Below are 18,687 nucleotides of genomic sequence, written 5' to 3'. Positions count from 1 at the left end.
TTTTGGGTTAGTTCTTTATAAGCAAAGTTATCGATTTTTGGTGGTGCTGACTTTTTCTTCGCGTGGTGAAAGAGTGGGTATGGCGAAAGAGGGGTTATGGATGGTAATTATTGCATGATCTAGCATAGGTATGATAGCATAGAGCTTTCTTTCACTTGAGGATTCTTGTAGTTAGGAACAAAGAGGTGTTGGCCATTGGCCTAGTTAATTGCATCAAAGCAGCTATTAAGTTCGTATACTTCTTCACGACCAGCGGCGGCCGACCATCTTTTCTTATCGCTTTAGGGTCACGCCGATATCACCCAGCAGCCAAGGGTTTCCTCCCATAGACAAAATATCTAATACGAGAGACGTCATCAGTAAAGCTGCCGTTGGAGGTGGGGGAGAGTAAGAGCTGAATCAGTTCAAACACTTACATCGGCCAGTAAGCATGTATTTTGGGATTCTCCATGTCCTTCCGGGTATGTGCACAAAACACACGTGTCTCCTCAGGCGACCAACCAAGGCCGCGTGTGAAGTAGGCGAGAGAAAGACCGTCAAGTCCACCAGCAATGTTGGCACGCGTCCAGTTACCCAACTCTTTGAAATGTTTATCACGAGGCCAGGCGTTTGTTGGCCATTTGCGTTGCACCTCAACAATATCTTCAAAGCCGGCGGCTGCGAGGTAGTTCTTGTACTCGGTGGTGGGGAATACGGGGCGTCCGAGATTCTGGCCAGCTTCAAAACAGAACTTGCACCACTGGGAGAGGTAGCTGTCGGGGTGTAGGGTGTCGTCGTCGGAACGGGCAGGGAGGCTCATGTCTTGGAGCTCGAGGTAGCCGCCCGGCTCGAGGTTGTCGAATGCTACCTTGATGATTTGTGGGAAATCCTGGAAGCAGCCGAGCATCATTCGAGCAAAAATGAAATCGAACTTTTTAGTCCAGGTCCACTCCTTTTCGAGGTCGTCGATCTCGAAGATAAGATTTGGGGGAACACTAGACGTACCGACGTTGTATTAGTATCGAATTCCTGGGTTAAACAACGGTATTCGGACGCACAACGATGGCTGAATCGGGCTCAGATCAACACCAATCACCTGCGGAAGTTAGCATCTGCACAAGTCAAAGTAACATGTTACGTTGAAGAGGGGCAGAGTGTCAAACCTCAGCTTCGGGATTCGCATCCGCTTTAAATCCATGTCAGTACGTTGCATCCGCGCATAGATAATGCATAGCAGCTAAGGTTACTTGCCGTAGTCAATGGCCCATGATCCAGTGCCGGTGCCTATGTCTAGAACTCGTTTCGCGTCTCTAGCCTTTGGACAGAGTGCGAGCTCTCCGTGTAGGGTGCGGACGTAGAGCTCGTGCTGGAGGTCTACCATCCATATCAGCATGCGTTATGCATTCTGCGTATACGTCTACCATCTATGCTTACCGAGTCTGTCGTTTTCTGCCTACAGCGGAGGATCACTTGTTAATGGCGACTCGATCGAGAAATACCACGGTCATTTTCAAGGGTGGGCTCAACTAACGTCGTCGTTGGGAAGTACGTATTCTAAATTGTGTGTCAGTCTCCTACGCCAACATCGAGAGCCATTCGCTTACTGCCGCTACTGAGAGCATGATAACGTCGGCCGTTTTCTTCTCGATATGCCATGATGCTCGACGAGAGGGACACGTAGGACCGGTCAGGCTCCTGTAAATACCAGTAAATAAACCATCCTCAGTATTTACCAGACTAGCATCGGCGTCAAAGAATACGCTGGCTACGCTGGGGAGGTAATTGGAGTCGCACCTCGCCCAGGGTTGAGTCGTTGTCGGCGGCCTGCGGTGGTCTCCAGTTAGGTACTATTCCAGCATAACGAAACTAGGATTAGGATGCACGGCATACAATGGCATTCTCTATCTCTATGGTTGGCTCAACATGGTGCTCGCTGCCTCCTTGGGAGTTGGGGCTCCCTTGTTGACGCTCTGGCGATGGTGGCGCAGGCATTGTGGATGACTTCTAGGTGTTGTTTCGCGATGCGACGTGGAATCGAGATGAAATGGCGCAAAGGATTCGGCAAAAAAAAAAAAGAAAGCGGAGAAAAATTGCGCCGAGCACATGCCAGTCATCTGCTGGCTCGTGGCGCAGCAAGGGACTCCGAGTCCCCAAATTCCAATCATTGGTGCGTTATTCGTGATTACGAGGGTGCAAGGGAGATGCGCCCACGCCGCCGCCGAGGTTCGTGGCCACTACTCCGTAGCCAACGCCAGCTGGTGCTTCTGAGGAATTTCCCCCCCTTCACTCCCTCATTTCACTGTGCAGACACCAAGTTGGGCACGATGAGCGCTGACCAAGGTTTGTCGCCAGGCCTGCTGCGGGAGGCATTTGTTGCCCTCAACCCCGGGACCGTGATTCTCACAGCCGTCATCGGCTTGGCGGTGCTGTTCCTGGCCGACTCGCTGCGGTCGTGGTACCGTTTGTCCCACGTTCCTGGTCCATTCTGGGCCGGTTTCTCCAAGGCTTGGATGGTGAGACAGTCACTCAAGGGAACACAGCCTTACGCCATCCAAGCGGCCAATGAAAAATATGGTGAGTCGCATCCTGAACTACTGTAGTTGATCGGCGAGACTCAGTGGTTCAACTGCAGGGTCGCTCGTGCGCATTGGGCCCAATGAGCTGGCAACTGATGATCCCAAACTACTGCGCCGGATGATGGCCAGTCGCTCGCCATATTCGAGAGGGCCTTGTAAGTAACAACCCTTCATCACCATTGATGCTTTTTGGGGCCATTTGCCTACCGAGTATACAGGGTACAACGCACTCCGTTTCGAGCCTGGCAAAGACAACTTGTTCTCGATGCGTGATGATGATGCTCATGCAAAATTGCGTAACAAGATGGCAGCCGGCGTAAGTTCAACCTCATTGTCTTGCTAGTGTCTATGTGATCTATCGAAAAGCTTTTCCTACACATCCCACATGTATGTGATGCAATCAATGGCTAAGCTCTGTACAGTACTCAGGCAAGGAGAACGAGTCACTGGAGCGCACTATTGACGCGCACATTGCACGACTTATCGACCTCATAGAAACCAAGTATCTCTCAACGTCTCGAGAGTACCGCCCGGCGGACTTTGCTCAGAAGATTCAATATTTCACGCTAGACGTTATCAGCGACCTAGCTTTTGGCCAGCCCTTCGGTTACGTGGAGCAAGATGACGACGTCTTCGACTTTATCAAGATTACACGCTCTTTTTTCCCAGTCACTCTGGTCCTCGCCAACATACCCTCATTGGTTTCCCTCCTACACTCACGTCTTTTCCGGGGTCTTTTGCCCAAAGAGAGCGACAAGTTTGGTTTCGGGGCATTCATTGGGTGAGTTCCCACTATCGCCGTGCAGGCAAAATCCTCACAATCACTCCCAGCGTAGCGAATAAAAAGGTTGCAGAGCGATTCGCGCCAAACGCTACGCAGCACTCGGATATGCTCGGATCCTTCATCCGTCATGGGCTCAGCCAGGAAGAAGCGTCTAGAGAGTCACTGCTTAATGTTGTCGCCGGAAGCGACACCTCGGCGACCACTATCCGCGTCATCATGTTGAGCCTGCTCAGCAACCCAGTGGCCTACAGAAACCTGCAGAAGGAAATTGACGATGCCATCAAGGCTGGGAAAATATCCTCACCCGTTACCGACGCCGAAGCGCGCAAACTCCCATATCTCCAGGCTGCTATACAAGAAGGGCTGCGGATAAAGGCGCCCGCGGCCGGTCCTCTCTTCAAGACGGTGCCCAAGCAAGGTGATACCATCGATGGCAAGTTCATCCCTGGAGGAACACAGATTGGCACTTCTCCGTTCAGCATCTACCATTCTAAAAAGATATTCGGCAAGGACGCGGCTCTCTTTGTACCAGAACGCTGGCTGGAAGCAGAACCGGAACAGGTCGAGGGCATGTCTGAGGTGGTGAACCTCGTCTTTTCCAGCGGAAAATACCAGTGTCTCGGCAAGCCAGTAGCATTCATGGAACTGAACAAGATTTTCGTTGAGGTGAGTGTATGTCGATGTATTCACCAGGCCTAACCAGACTGACATAGCTGCAATAGCTTTTGAGACGTTTTGATTTTGCCATGGTGCGTCCCGAAAGACCTCTGCATATCATGAACGCGGTGAGTAATGCGCCCTCCTGGCTTCTGCCGTGATGAGCTAAGAGTTGTTGCAGGGTATTTGGCTTATTGAGGATTTTCCCGTGCGCATTTCACGACGGGAGAGTGGTCCCGACACTTGATCTCGTCATCTTCAACAGGCTGGACTAGACTCAATATATTTGTATCAAAGTCTTGCCCAGGGTTTGTAGACGGGGGCAGGCGGGACAGTATGTCGAGTGGTAACCACTCAATATTATGCCGAGGGGTTGTAATACTTTTTTTTTTTTTTTTTTTTTTTAAAAAAAAAAAAAAAAAAATAATAATGATATCGAGCTCTAGTTTCTAGAGCCAAGGCATCTAACCAGACAGATTGCCAGTTATTCGTGATATAGGTACAACGCTGCCGGGTATCCGGGCAACTGGTGGATACTCTCGAGGTGCAGGCGCGGAACCAGAAGGTGAAGAGTCATCTGAAAAGTGAATCCCCTGTGTCAAAGTATCCCAATCACCATAGCCATTTTTCATTTTATGGATAGGTTTCATACGCCCGGCGTCGTAGAAGAGCTGGCGGATCTTGCTCCTGTGATTGCTAAACACCACAGTGCAGCCATAGACCTGCAGCGGCATTGCGTTGATTACCTCCACATAATCATCGACAAATACCATAAGATTCTCGTCAAGACGACGATTTATCGGAGTATCTCTATTATGGCAGCAACCATAGTTATATGCACCCCCATAGGCATAACCAATCAGGACAGTCGACTCATAGTCATAAGGTACACCGTAAGCTATAACTTAGGCTCATGGGCTAGACTCATAACTCACTATGAGCTGCAACTTATAACAATAAGCTATTATGAAGTATATAAATTATATAAATTGCACTTTCTTATATATTAATTACCTTTCTTAGTAATTTAATTAAGTTACTTATTATATTTATATCTTATATTTATTATTTTTATATCTTAATACTTTATTTAGAAATATTTTAATAAACCTTTTTATTAAACCTTAGTTTTATTTTATCCCTATCTTAAAGCTTATCTATTAAGAAGCTTATAAGTTATCTTTCTTACTTATTAGCTTATTATTTATATTTACTTTATGTAATAAAGAAATTCCTATAATTAAATTTCTTTTTATTATAATTAGCTAAGAAATTCTTTATCTTAGGCTTATAATTTATTATAATTAATTTATCTTATTATAAGTACTTAAGCTTTTTTTCTTATATCTTAATAAAATACCTTTTAATATTATGATAAAATACTTATTCTCTAATAAATAAGAGGTAATCAAATATAATTAAATTAACCCTCTAGAGGTCTAATAAAGGCCTAGGGATTATTAAGAGCTTATTTAGGTCTAATAGCCTTAATAGGCTAATATTTTTAAGGTCTTATAATACCTTTTAAAGACTTAACCCTAATAGGGTTAACAAATTATAAGAATATTATATTATATTATAATACTATTACGCTAATATATTAATATTATTAAGTAAAAATGTATATCTTATAAATTATATATATATTTAATATTATATATATTGACTTTGTAAAAAGAGTACTATTTTTATTATTATAATAAAAAATAGTTTAATAAGCTGAAATATAAGTATAAAAGTATTTAGAGAGCTTATTTAATATTAATTCTTATATTAAAAGGTATTAGGTATAATAGCTTAGTTATATATAAAATTATATCTTTTTAATTAAATTACCTTAATTTACCTTTAGGTATACTATAAGGTTAAATTCTTTTTTAATAATCTTAAAATTAAACAAATTAAGATTAAAAATAAACATATAATAACTGTTAAAATAAAATTTTACTAAACTTTTTCTTAATAATATAATTTGAAGGGTCCCTAACGACCGCTGTCTTCGTCCTCTTCACTGGTTTCTTCATCGTCGGCGTAGTCTTCCCAATCCTCCGAATCACTCGTAGAGGCATCAGACTCATGATGTTGACCCTCGACAGAAATTCCACTATCTTCCTCCCTCTCATGTCTATACTCTTTGCCGTTGCCAATAACATCCTCAAATGATGCTGGCGTCCTGATGTTTTCAAGAGAAGGGTCTCGACTCAAGGCTCTTCCAGTGCCCGTCCCCTGAGAAGACATCTCAGTCTGAAAAGCGCCGACAGTATCTTCGAACGAGTCCACAGACATTCTTTTGAGAGTTTTGATCATTGTCTTGAACTGCGTTTGGGTGATCCTGGAACGATCCTTCATGTCCTTGACGATTTCGATGACTGCTGGTTCCGTAATGGGGTTTAGTTCCTTGATACGTCTCGCCAATTCCTCGTCAGGCCTCTTACTCGGACGGGGTTCTCGAGAGTGCCTTGCTTCACCTGGCTGACGGCGACGGCGACAAAACTCCTTGGAGCCTATACGTATCTTAAACTCTCTTGGTGGTGTTCACATCTGGCCCGGTGCGGTCGGATGAGGTGATGATGGAATTGGTTGAGGTGGAACCCCTCATGTTCTGGAGCGGTGATGGCTGGAATGATCAGGCGGGTTCCAATGCGTGGTTCTTGTATTATGGTCCACAAAATACGGCCTTCCTGAAGGAGCTGATCTCATCTCCCATCCAGCTGGTAGTGGTGGCAAAAGTCCTGGAATGCTAGTCGGTACCTGGGGCGGCGGCATCGGCGCCTTAGGCCGTGTTGGGGATTCCATCTTATCCATGGGCCACATGGCCATCGAGACGGCCATCTCTGGCTCCACGACCTCATCCCAGATGCATGGCAGGATGATCATACTGTCTGGGCCTATCAAGTCGTAATGACCATCCATTACGTGCGGCCCAAGTACGTCCACCTGGAAAAAGTCCTGTTTAATGAGATCCTCGATACCCTGGGGACCAAGATTAGTATAGCTCTCCCGCGAGAATGGATGGGATTGAAGAGAGAATTAGGTCCTGGCGTACCTGCCAATTCTTGCATAACTTCCAGGGGAATTTGGACTTCCTGCCGACTGCATCTTTGAAGTTAATGAATTGACGCATGTCCTTGTCTTGCGAAGTTGAGACGATGCGATCATTCTGCTCGGGCGTTGGAGACGACAAACGTGAATCCTCTGAGTTGCTTTCTGCAGTGTTTGCGACTCTACCATCGGCGCTTACGCCTACAAGAGGAGGGTGAGGAGATGAAGATGGTTCCGAAGTAGATGGAGGAGAGGTATTTTGATTGCCGACTTGATATTGAGCCATTGTCGCGGGGAGAGGGGTGCAGCTAGACACGTTAGCGGAATCTTGCTTAGTAGAACCTCGTCTTTATTGTGTGGCATCTCACTAAGAAGCTGCCGATAGGAGCACTTGGACTGATGTGAGCTTGGAATGGAGAGCATCCCGAAGAGCGCGGAGTTCGTGAGACTTGTACAGCGTCCACCCTACTTTGTACCACGAATTCTGAAAGGTAAGAGCTCGAGGATCTTCAAGAACGCTCTGGTAATGCTTAGTGCGTTCGAGGAACTTGGCGATAACGTCCATCGATGATAGCACAATATGAGATGCTGCGTTGACTGTGGCAGCGGGAAGCATCTTGTGGCTTCTGATAAGGCCAACTTGAAGAAACGCTTGTTGCATCGCTGACAACTCCGACATGGCCTCAAGATACTCGACGGAGGCGCCCTTTGTGTCCGCCATGATCCTAATGAGCCTGTACGCCAAGTTGGCACCAGTGATCAGGTCACCGACAGAATACCCAAACGACACCTTGCGATAGTTGGTATTCAAAGATCAAGAAGGAAGTATCGAGATGGGGTGTTCGAAGTTGAAATATGTGTAAGAGAGTGGCGCTTCCATATGCACAGCCGCAACGCTCTCAGATGAGCTGTCGTTTCCCTCCAAAATGCATACCCAGTGCGCCTACAGGGGCAAGGCTCCACCAAGGCATTATCGAAGGCGCAATTCTACGTAAACAGGCAACGTCTCACGGCTGCAGTAACCCTCCATCGTCACATTGCATGTACCATGCGGGTTGAGAGCTGGACACTTAGGGCAACCGAAGGTTGACCAGGCTCGGCGCGCTTCGGCAGGATTAGCCAAACACCTTCAATGTCTAGGCAGTCAAACCATGGCGCGCCGTCACCTCGCAGATAACGCCGCGATCTCTCAACTTTCTTGGCATCTTCATTGTCTGTCTCTGATCATTATCACCTTTGGGGTAACAGCTCACAATACGTCTTTGGAATACCTATCTACTGCGCCAATGGAACCGCTCAAGCTTCCACCAAAGTTATAGTCCCTGCCGTTACTTCTATAATGGCCGCTTTGTTACTTAGCGTCGTAACCAAGATCTTCGGGGCAACGTTTGCTTCCCTGCTATTAAATCACTCGAGGGAAATGACGACAAAGGCTGGCTCAAGACACCTAAAATCACTAACCTAACTTATCTATCCCTCGTTTGAACCCCTATGAACAACACACCCATTTCCGAAAATACCTCTTTCACTCTTCCTGGTTCTTACTTGTTCATGCCGTGTCCAAGTTTGGAGTGTTCCAATCAATCAGATTATTCCAACTTCAGCACCTTGGACAGTCCAGTGCCCAACCATGACAATGGATACGGTTGGTTCACTGCCTATGGAGGAACTCAATACCGGATAGCCATTTCTCGACCATGTCCTGGTGCCAAGCAGATGGCTTCTGGCGCAACTCGCAATGCCCGGAAACTGATATGGGAATCTCAATGAGACGCAGATGGTGATTCGTTTACTGGAGCCGAGTACAGCCTCACTGCAACCTTTGTGGACGTTGATGTGTCCTGCACCGGAAGGTCACCTGGGAGTATATGTAACCCGTCCCTGTCCGCCACTCCGTCAAGCTTTCTGCATTGTTTGTACCTTGCATAACAGCTCATTTTCCGGGAGTCTTATACAAAACAGAGGGCAAAGCACATTTTAATAGATTCTACCTATCGAGAGTTTAGAACGAAGGGGAGCGTTCTCATAGTCCTGGCAGCGGAATCCCAAGTTGTTTATTGATCCGAAACACTTCCTCAGCAAGCTCAGGGTAATCAAGATCTGACTTTGGCTGCCTTTGCATGGTCAGTTCCTCCTCCATCGTGAGAGGCTTGCGTTCTCAGATGTCTCGGTCAATGTTGTGATGGGTGATGGCAACCTCTGAGTCGACACGGACTCGATTTAGCGCGTTACTCAAGACGGGCAATGAATTTGGCTCTGGAGGAGGAGAATCCGTCTCGGCAAGTAGGAAATTGAAGAGAGCCTCTTGTTGATCGCCGCGGAGTTGATATACGCGATGAGTCTGACGACGGCGGCAGGAGTGAAACTAGATGTTTGGGGGGGGGGGCTGCTTCCTCTTCCGCGCCACAATCAAATACTGCCACGCCCCCAGGGATACGATCTTCTGGCTCATTTAACCCATCAAGAGCCGGGCTTCAACTATAACAAAGAACACAATATCAACACATCAACACATCAACACATCATATCCCAATGTTAACACAGTAGCCTCTGTGCTTTGTAATAATATCTAGTCGTCCTGATTAACCGCAAGTGTCTTACTTTCACATCTACGAAGGAACGGAACAGCACAAGAGTGGCTTGAGGGTGTCTCCGCTTCATTGCATGGTCGTAGTCCTGCTTGTTGTGGATATCCCGGCCTCTTGCGGCTTAACCAAGGAGGTCATAATAAGTCTTGGGAAAGAAGAGGCAAGGGATAGCGTTGCCATGTGGGCCGTTAGATACCACCGTATCTTAGGTAGGTACCATATACCGACGATTGTGCAGCACGATCCCTAGAGTTTCCCCCGCGTGTGCGTTGGTGGCGATGCGGGGAGCCCGCCGATATGGCGCTTAGACTAACCCCTTTTTTTTACGCGGGTGACTACTAACTATGGGACAAGGTGCATCAAGAGGTGGCAAGAACAATTAACCACCCCAAACCGGTATTTGAAGCGGTTAAGCTAACTCTTGACCTTTTATCCATGGGGAATATGCTACATGCCTATGTGCTATGCTCTCCGTTCTCGGCCCATGAATATCTAGCTCCATGCCAATATAAGAGTCATCACTCTTCTCCTGCTCTAGATGAGGACGTCTATGTTTCTATCCCGATTCTTTTCTAGCTCCTTGCCTGTTACAAGACGTGCAGGCCTCTCTATCTTCTTCTCTAGACCATTCTCAACACTCCCTCGTGCCCTTCAAACACACAAGATGGAAAAAGTTCAGGTCCTCGGCAACGATGCCATTTACGACATGCTCATCAACCTCACCAAAGATGAAGTGATTACTTTTCAAAACATCATCGAGCAAACCTTTGAAGACTTCTCTGTCGGTGACGAACGCCAGTATCAGCCCAGTCCCAGCGCCACATCTCGTCCAAATGGCCAACGAACTCTCTTTCGACCCTTCACTTCGGACTCTAGCGTCGGCGTCAAGTTCGTTGTCGAGCCTGCCCCTGGGCCCGATGGTACCAAGGATCCCCTCCATGGTATCATTGTCATAGCAGATGGGCAAGGCAACGTGACCGGCGTTCTCGGTGCTGAGGAAGTAACCGGTTATCGAACGTCGATGAATGTCATGGTGCCCTTCTCTTGGAGGAGACATGTCGACAATATTGTCATCTTTGGTGGTGGCATGCAGGCTCTATGGCACAGCCGTCTTATTCTGACCCTGAGGGGATCCGAGGTCAAGACTATCACCTACGTCAATCCAGTTAAGCATCAGGTCGATGATCTCATCGCCAAAATTTCCAAGGAGAACGAGGCTCGTTGGAAGTCCAGCTGCTCCTTCCACTTCATCGACACCACTTCCCCAAACTTTCAGCACCAGATCGAGGCTCGCCTATCCGACATTGATTGTGTCTTCTGCACAACCCCCTCTAGGAAGCCTCTATTCCCCGCTCGTTACCTAACTCAGCAGAGGGGTGACGGCCGCCTGCCACTCATCTCCGCCATAGGTTCTTGGCAGTCCGACATGATTGAGTTAGATCCCGGCCTGCTGCACCACGCTATCTCCACCAACAGCGGGTACAACCCTGTGAGCGGAGAAGCCAAGGGAGTTGTTCTTGTCGATGACCGCGATTATGCCCTGGAGAACTCGGGAGAGGTCGTCCAAAGCAAGATTGATGCCGAGGACATGGTCGAGCTCGGCCACATCGTTGCTCTTAGGAAGGGAAAGGTTCAGCCTCTGAACGACACACATGTTGAGGATACAACCCGCTTCATCTCGGAGGGTTTTGTAGTGTACAAGAGCATTGGTGTGAGCCTTACAGATCTAACGGCTGGCAATGCCATTCTGGCCCTCGCTCAAAAGAAGCAGCACCGTCTGTAGGAGTTAATGTTAATCGCTCAAGTTAAATAACTTCATGTCATCTTAGGGTTGAAATATCTACAACTCAACGCTGTTCATTATGGCGTGCTCGTGTTTCCCATCTACTGCTTTCCCTTCCATGTGGCGCGCTTGCGATAAATATCCTTGCGGAACACTTGCTTAAGATCAGACACCAACTTACCATCCACCCCTCCAGCCAAGGCAGCCTGAATAGCACCAACGCCACATATATCATTCTTTCGATCGATGAACCAAGTAAGGGTAAGACCTCCTCCCCAGGTAAGTGTATGAGCACCGTACCATCCATCAACATCCTCCAGAGTCAAGAGACCTCCCAGTCCGTAGCCCATTTTCGTCTCTGGGTCAACACCGCAACGGAAGAAGATACCTGCAGGGCCCGCCAGTGCAGCCTGGTGGCCAGCGGTTGATTCGGGAGAGAGATGATGCTGGAACATGTCGTCAACGGTAGCGGGTTTGAGAATCTTTCCGTCGTTGGCAAGCAAGGATTGAAGAATTTTGATGTAGTAGTTGCCAGGAATGAACATGCCGTGACCTCCGAAATCTCCCTTGCCTCGAAGATTCATCTCTCCACCGCCACCAAGCACGGCACGGCCAAGACCCTCCGGATCGTCAGGGTTCAGATCGACAAGACGATCGCGCAAGTCTTCTCTGGTAGCCGGAAAAAACTGAGCGTCTTTCTTCAATCCAAGGGGAGCCAGGATGCGTTCGTTGACGTGCTCAGAAAGAGTGCGCTTCGTCGCTCGTTCCACAATGCGGCCTGCCCAGTCCAGCCCAGGCCCGTACATCCAGGATCCTCCTGGTTGATGTGCAAGGGGGTAGACGAAGAGCTCTTCGACTGTTTTCTTTCGGCCGGACTCAGGAGGTGAGAACTTCTCACGCCACTTTCCGATAAGAGGATGCAGGAAATCGTAGGCAGTACCAGCGCTGTGTGTGAGCAGCATTTCGAGAGTAACAGGGCCAGCGGCTGGTTCCAAGATGGGTTCTCCCTCTTCGGAGAAACCTGTGAGAACTTGCTTCTCAGCCAGCTCAGGTGCGATGGATGACAGATCTCCCGTGAGAGACAGGAGACCATCCTCGACGCACTGGAGGGCAGCGATCGTAGCAATCAACTTGGTTGCCGAGGCTAGAAACAAGATATCGTCGAGTTCCTGGAGGCGTTTCTCTCCGGATAATAGAGTGCGCTGGCCCATGGCGTTGTTATACACAAAGTCGCCATCGGCGTCGGTGGCATAGAGAACAGCGCCATTGATCTTGCCGGAATCAATGGCGGCTTGAAAGCTGGTTTCGATGTCTTCGGACATGACGGATATGGAGTGCTGGCTTTGAACTTGAGAATGAATTTGAAAAGATAAAATTGGATGGAGGGGAATGTTTTTGAGAGGAATGTTTTTGAGGGGAGGTTGATGAGCTGAGGAATTGAAGACCTTAGCACGGCGGACCACGATAGATATACTTCCCGCTCCGCACGAGATCACCGGGGCATGGTTACTCACTCGGTGCGAAGTTGGCCAATCAGAGCGAAGAGCTTCCGACCAAGCCAATCACAAGCTTGAATTCTTAGCTTCCGTGCCGGGCCTCCCTTAGCCTCCGGGCTCCGTATCCGGATACCGGCAGATATTGTTGTCTGACCGCCGAAGGATTCGTCCCGGCAAGAATCAGCCTTGCAATTACAAGAACGGAAGAGCTTGAGATAAATTAAGTGTGAAAGTATAGTAGTATCTCCTTATGGGTAAATAACCTCTGCTCACCCCCTAAGCCAGCCAACTACGGCTCTCCGCGACGTTGAAGATCAACAAGCCCATTCAACAGCGTTTAGCTCAGGGCCATGTGATTATCCATCTAGGATTTAGTGAAGCGACTTTTCCCATCCAGAAGGAGGTTACCGCAGTTCACCGGGCCACTAGTGACTCTATCAGCTCCCTACCTGTCGCTGTGCTAATAAAGTTAAGAGAGGTTAGTTTTCCCCGTATTTGTTAAAGGCTTGATCTCACATGCATCGCAGTCCATTGCACACTTTCAATCCCGTCGTCTGGGATCCGAAGTGAAATTTGAGCAGGTTATGGTCACACCAAGGTCGAAGCCACTTCTTTTTGCACTATTTGATGTCCTCGATGGAGACGTCCTACTTCCTCGGCCTTCGTGGGTTAGCTATGAGCTGCAGCTCATGCACACCGAGAAGCAGCTCCTCTGGGTGGAGGCGGATGGATGCGACCGCCACACTTACAGATTCGAATGCGATGTTGCGGCGGGCCTATGCCAGGATGCGCCATGGGCTAACCATAACTAGAGTCCTACTCGAATCAGCTTTTGACAAAGCTGTTGTCAAATGTGGCACCCCTCGCGTCATGCTCATCAACAGTCCATCTAATCCAACTGGGCAAGCCTTCACCGGGACTACGGTCGACACCGTCACCAAGTTTGCCAAGATCGCAACATAAAGCTTGTCAGTGATGGAATTTACTCCGACATCACCTTCACGGACGAGTACAAAACCAGCCCATGTTCTGGTCCTCGATTTAACGATGGCCAGATGGTGTCGATGAGTGGTCTCTCCAATGTATGTCATAGAGCACCATGAGCTTTGCGGTCTGAATACCAAGAATTTCCCAAACATACTTCCTCAGTAGCTGGCAGATTGGATACACTGTTTTCCCTCAAGTTATTTTGGCCGAACGCTGCAGACAGCATTACTCCCTTAGGCTTCTGAATGCTGGTCCGCAGCATCGGCTCCAGCTCAAGAAGCAGCAGCAATTGCGTTCGATACAAGCCCCTAGATGGATTTGTACAGAACCCAGGCGACTGTTTTGCACGAGGAATGCACCCTTAAAATGTACAAAGCTCTTCGTGACTGTGGGACTGCCGTTTCGGAGCCGTGGGGTGCTTTCTATGTCGACCCATCGTTTCACCCTTACACCAAGCAACTGGAAGCACTCGGCTTCAAGACCAGCCTCCAGTTATCTCGAAGGTTGATTGAAGAATGCGGTGTAGCGGCTCTTTCGGGATCTGCTTTTGGCGAGGACGATGCTTGCTTTCCAGGCGGTCTTTACCGTCTACGGATGGCAACGAGCTACCAATACTTCAAGAACTAGCACAAATAATTGGAGAGAGGGTATGAGCTTCTTGATTCAACCGTTGAAGGGAGCTCAGTAATTGACTAGCCGCTACTCAGCAATGCCACCGAGTCGATTCAGGATGCGTAGCCAAACTCAAGGCTCTGGCGCAGAGTCTATCGTAGTAGACATGTCCAATCTTTCATTACTATGTACAGTCAAGCTCTCTTGTTATATATTAATGTGAGGTCATAACTAGTGACTCAACATGATTTCCTTTTTCTTTGCAGGAAGACTGTGGATGTTTCTTGGCAGGGTCCTGATTTATAGCGCGAAGAGCCATGGCAAGGTAGAAAATGGTTATCTCGGAATTTTTCTCAGTTGTCTGGCCGTGGTCGACGTTACCAGCCCCTTGAAAACTGCTGCAGAGAAAGAGAACCAGAGGTCCTAATGGGATGTTCGACATTATCTCTCCTCGGGGGAAGAAACAGCTACGTCGATCCAATGGAAACCCGTTAATAAGGTTCCGACAAGGGCTTGCTTGACCGGCTGCAACCACAATAGGCCCGTCGCAGTGATTCAGTCTTACAAGAAGGGCAGGCAGCCAATCAAAGTCGTGGCGGGCACACATAGCTATCAGACCCTCGGTTGCGCTTGATGGGCGGGCGGGTGTAGGCCTGTAGGTGTGGGCGACCCCGAGGGCGGAGGCATTTGTTCAGCTTGGCGGGTTGATAGCTTGTGTGGGAGGGGTAAGGCGCAATCGTCTGAAAGATGTACGCTATGGAGTATGCTTGCAGAACACTCCGTAACCCTTACTGTGTGTCTTTAACTTCTCAATCCATCGAATCATGGTCGTAGTGAAGATAAAATTATCTCTTCATCTGCGGGGCCAGCCCGCCTGTGCAGCTCGCTTGAAGTCGGCTAGATGATTCACGTTATCTATTAAAGCTTAGAGTTACATTGCAGATGTTGGTTATGGCTGGCCTCACTGTCTTGCCTCACATAATATGAAGACTTAGGAGTTGGCTATCTACTGGGAGTGGCTCTGGCGGACAAACCCGGGAAGATGCGGTGTTTTCTTAAGTAGTATTGCCTAATGCATCAACCTGCAGCAATACCAAAACAGTTATGGCGTTTCGCTTCAGTTCAGCTGAGGTGGCTTACTGAGGGTTATAAGGCCGCGTGATCAGCCATGCTACATTTGAGGGAGGCCCTCCCGTCGTAATCGCAGCCTCATAGTTCTTGGTGTTGTGGAGCACAGATAAGTAGCGTGTCCGCGATTAAAACTCTAAGGCAACGGCATTGAGGTACGGCATAATTAAATCACTTAATTAATTAATCATTATCGAAGGGAGCCTTCTTTGAATGAGGTGTAAAAACTCCCGGGGACGATGCATACCTAGCCTACCACATCTAATACTCCACCAACTGAGATGCCATGCCAGGATGAACGTCGCCATTGGCCAAGGCCACATGCCACCAAACGCTTTGTTTCCTGGTCGTCAAGTCCACGATGCTGATACTACGGGTCGGGCTCGTCAGCAACACCTTGATAAGTCCTGAATGGTCGGGATTGGTCCTCTTCGCCAAGTACTCGAACATGGTGGCGACGCAATGCATGTCAGCCACCCAGGGGACTTGCTCGTACCATGTGATACCGTCAACAATGCAAAAGACGTGCATTTGTGGTGGCACCTGCTTGATGAGGTTGACGAAAACGTCACAGAGGGTGCGGCAATCCCTCCAGGCGCAGCCCTCCAGCATTGCTTCGGAGACAAATCCTAGATCGGGCTTTGGCAGGTTCGGGTTGAGCAGTAGCTGCGTGATCAGGCTTCGCATGAGGGTCGTTGGCCCGCTGAGCGCCTTGCTAATGTGCAGCCCGGCGAAGAAGAAGGTCACGGCCGAGTCGGGGTCGTCCATGAAGCTAGAGATGAGGCCGCAACAGAAGCCCGACATGGGAGATACGAGCTCGGCGTCCATACAGCCGTCTGCGAGAAGAACCGACGAGCTGTGTTCGTGGAGCCAGCTCTGGAACTCAGCTGTCTGGACCAGCCATTGCGCTTGCCCCCGTAAGTTCGCATCGTAGTGTTTTGCGTGCCGCAAGACAGTCGAGGTCGTCCTAGGGATCGTACATGGAGAGGCCGAGAACTCCCAGGAGCTGGATTGACTCGACGATTATGCGAGGCTCAGGACATGTATCTGAGGCCTGTCTAGCGAGTGTTTCGGCTTGGTTGTTGAGATGGAGGTATTCTGCTTGGCCGTCAGTACTCTGGGCCAACTTGGCACACCTTGGGACCCCACTTACCCTGTTCCAGTCGTTCCTGTCTCGTCTGGGCATTCTCAAATGTCCGAAGGAACTGTTCCCGCTGCTGGGTCCATTGTTCCCGCTCCCGTGAGAAGGTCTCCCGCTCGCGGTCCCACCTGTCCCGTTCCCATCTCAGCTCATCCTCCAACTCTTTGTCCCGGCGCCGGCTTTTCATCTCCTCCCGGAAGCTGGTGGCCACATCTGCAAACACGTCCGTGGCATGTGGGTAGTAGTCGGCCACATGTTTCGGAATCCGAGCTGTAAGCTCCATCAACACGTTCATCATGGACTGCTGCATTGCATTTATTTTCGGCCAACATATCACGGATCCCCGTAATCCCCGTTTCTGAGGCCTCTATCTTGTCTTCAATGCTGTCCAGCTTAGCCGAAAACTTGGCCTGCAGCCTTATCTTCAGCTTTTCCACGTGTGCATTGAGCCGCACTACGTGTGCGCCCCAACGTGACAGTATGTCATCAATCGTCGACGTCTTTGGAATTTCCAGTAGCAGAAAGTCAACGACTTTGCGGTACCCTGTTGGCAGAAATCATTAGTCAGAGTGTCCAAGGCTTAACCGGACATGTCAAGTGAAAAACTAGGCTCATTCTGACAGGTCTCTTCTCCGAACAGTATTTTGACCAAGGCCGGGATGTCCTTGACCAGTATACTGAGGAACTCTCCCTGAAGCTCTATGTCTTTAGATTCTGGCTGCAAAAGAGCATGAGCCGTGTTGATGGTGACGATGGCGTCGGGGAGGGTTTCGAACGTGTCGAGGATTCTTCCTCGGTTTTCTCGATGCGTCTTTGTGGCCTAGTATTCCCCAGTCAGTCATCTCCTAAGCCACTGGCACTTCAATCCAGGCCATTCTACATTGAAAATGAGTGCCAGGCCTCCCTTAAGGACCCCAAGCCCGTACTCATCTGGTATGATATTGATATATGACGACATTAGATTGATGGCGACTTCCGCCTTGGAGTTATAGTCCGTCTTGTCTTCATGGCGTCGCTTAGCGTCGGCGATCTGCTCGAAGACTGTGTCCCATGAGCTGTACGAGACTTTCAGCTCCGTTGCAGGGTCCTTGTCGTGGGCATCGAGAATCACACATGTCACGTACTCTACTGCAATGGAATCTTGAGCTTTGTACCTCTCTTCCCTGTCGTCGTATTGGCTTGGCCCTGGAGGTGCGGCACGAAAACTATCGACGCGCCGTCGGAGGAATTTGTCGACCATCTTAGGACTTGGGGACCTGGTGTGGGCTTTTGAGCGCAGGAGCCCTCGACGGAGGAACGAGTGCCTAGGCGGACTGTTGCTGTCTCTCATGGCTGTTGTGGGTTCGAACGCAATAAACAAACAGAATATACGCAGTCTGTACTTGGTGTCGAAGTGCGAGATGACAACCAAGAAGAGGGCAACGCCATTGACAATCGACATCCACGTCTCTTAGGTAGAGGGAGGAGTACGGATAAGTCCAACGAAATCCATCACCTAAACCCACCATAAGCGCCCGTATCACCAACACACCAGCAGAGACATGTTCAACTGAACAATCGAACCAATGAACACGACGGCCCCCACCATGACGCGGTCATACCCGTGTGGCGGTTGAAAGCTCCCCCAATGAATGGATTCTAAAGGTTCAGCTTGCATTATTTATTGGCATGCAACATTGGGGGGGAGGGGGGGACGCTTTGAGTGGGACCACGGTATGCAACTCATGCAGATGAACGAAGGATACTTGATTAGGCATATCAGGCACCGGCAGGGGCTCCCTTTAAGGGGGGTGTGGGCTAGCTAGAGGGTCCAAAGTAACGGAATTCATACTCCGTGGTCTCATGGTCGGAATCATGTGTCAGGCTCAATGTACCCGATGTTCCTCAACTTACCCCCCCTTACACTCCTCGATG

At 49.0% G+C, this 18,687-nt stretch overlaps 6 protein-coding genes across 6 annotated transcripts; 2 read left to right on the top strand and 4 right to left on the bottom strand.

Annotated features, from left to right (window-relative positions):
* Positions 1-298: 298 nt before the first annotated feature.
* NCS54_00867300 (Hypothetical protein) lies at positions 299-1,971 on the bottom strand (the record flags this gene model as incomplete). The annotated part of the gene is made up of 10 exons (XM_053154050.1): positions 299-338; positions 417-974; positions 1,038-1,075; positions 1,143-1,165; positions 1,231-1,353; positions 1,414-1,432; positions 1,511-1,533; positions 1,584-1,674; positions 1,774-1,803; positions 1,870-1,971. 10 exons carry the CDS (start codon positions 1,969-1,971, stop codon positions 299-301), a joined length of 1,047 nt encoding a protein of 348 aa, XP_053010025.1.
* A 332-nt stretch (positions 1,972-2,303) lies between these two features.
* On the top strand, positions 2,304-4,243 carry NCS54_00867200 (Hypothetical protein; the record flags this gene model as incomplete). Its single annotated transcript, XM_053154049.1, has 7 exons — positions 2,304-2,553; positions 2,612-2,710; positions 2,774-2,871; positions 2,978-3,336; positions 3,387-4,005; positions 4,062-4,124; positions 4,178-4,243. The coding sequence occupies 7 exons, from the start codon at positions 2,304-2,306 to the stop codon at positions 4,241-4,243; spliced, it is 1,554 nt and encodes a 517-aa protein (XP_053010024.1).
* Positions 4,244-10,290: 6,047 nt separating this feature from the next.
* Positions 10,291-11,409, top strand: NCS54_00867100 (Hypothetical protein; the record flags this gene model as incomplete). The annotated part of the gene is made up of 1 exon (XM_053154048.1): positions 10,291-11,409. One exon carries the CDS (start codon positions 10,291-10,293, stop codon positions 11,407-11,409), a length of 1,119 nt encoding a protein of 372 aa, XP_053010023.1.
* A 101-nt stretch (positions 11,410-11,510) lies between these two features.
* NCS54_00867000 (Beta-lactamase domain-containing protein) lies at positions 11,511-12,731 on the bottom strand (the record flags this gene model as incomplete). Its single annotated transcript, XM_053154047.1, has 1 exon — positions 11,511-12,731. The coding sequence occupies one exon, from the start codon at positions 12,729-12,731 to the stop codon at positions 11,511-11,513; it is 1,221 nt and encodes a 406-aa protein (XP_053010022.1).
* A 3,162-nt stretch (positions 12,732-15,893) lies between these two features.
* On the bottom strand, positions 15,894-17,083 carry NCS54_00866900 (Hypothetical protein; the record flags this gene model as incomplete). The annotated part of the gene is made up of 3 exons (XM_053154046.1): positions 15,894-16,488; positions 16,613-16,730; positions 16,786-17,083. The coding sequence occupies 3 exons, from the start codon at positions 17,081-17,083 to the stop codon at positions 15,894-15,896; spliced, it is 1,011 nt and encodes a 336-aa protein (XP_053010021.1).
* A 270-nt stretch (positions 17,084-17,353) lies between these two features.
* NCS54_00866800 (Hypothetical protein) lies at positions 17,354-18,013 on the bottom strand (the record flags this gene model as incomplete). The annotated part of the gene is made up of 2 exons (XM_053154045.1): positions 17,354-17,593; positions 17,654-18,013. 2 exons carry the CDS (start codon positions 18,011-18,013, stop codon positions 17,354-17,356), a joined length of 600 nt encoding a protein of 199 aa, XP_053010020.1.
* Positions 18,014-18,687: the final 674 nt, after the last annotated feature.

The sequence above is a fragment of the Fusarium falciforme genome, chromosome 6 (assembly GCF_026873545.1).
Source record: "Fusarium falciforme chromosome 6, complete sequence".
NCBI classification, from domain to species: domain Eukaryota; kingdom Fungi; phylum Ascomycota; class Sordariomycetes; order Hypocreales; family Nectriaceae; genus Fusarium; species Fusarium falciforme.
Note: the sequence above shows the minus strand (reverse complement) of the source record. Positions and strands in the feature narration are given on the sequence as shown.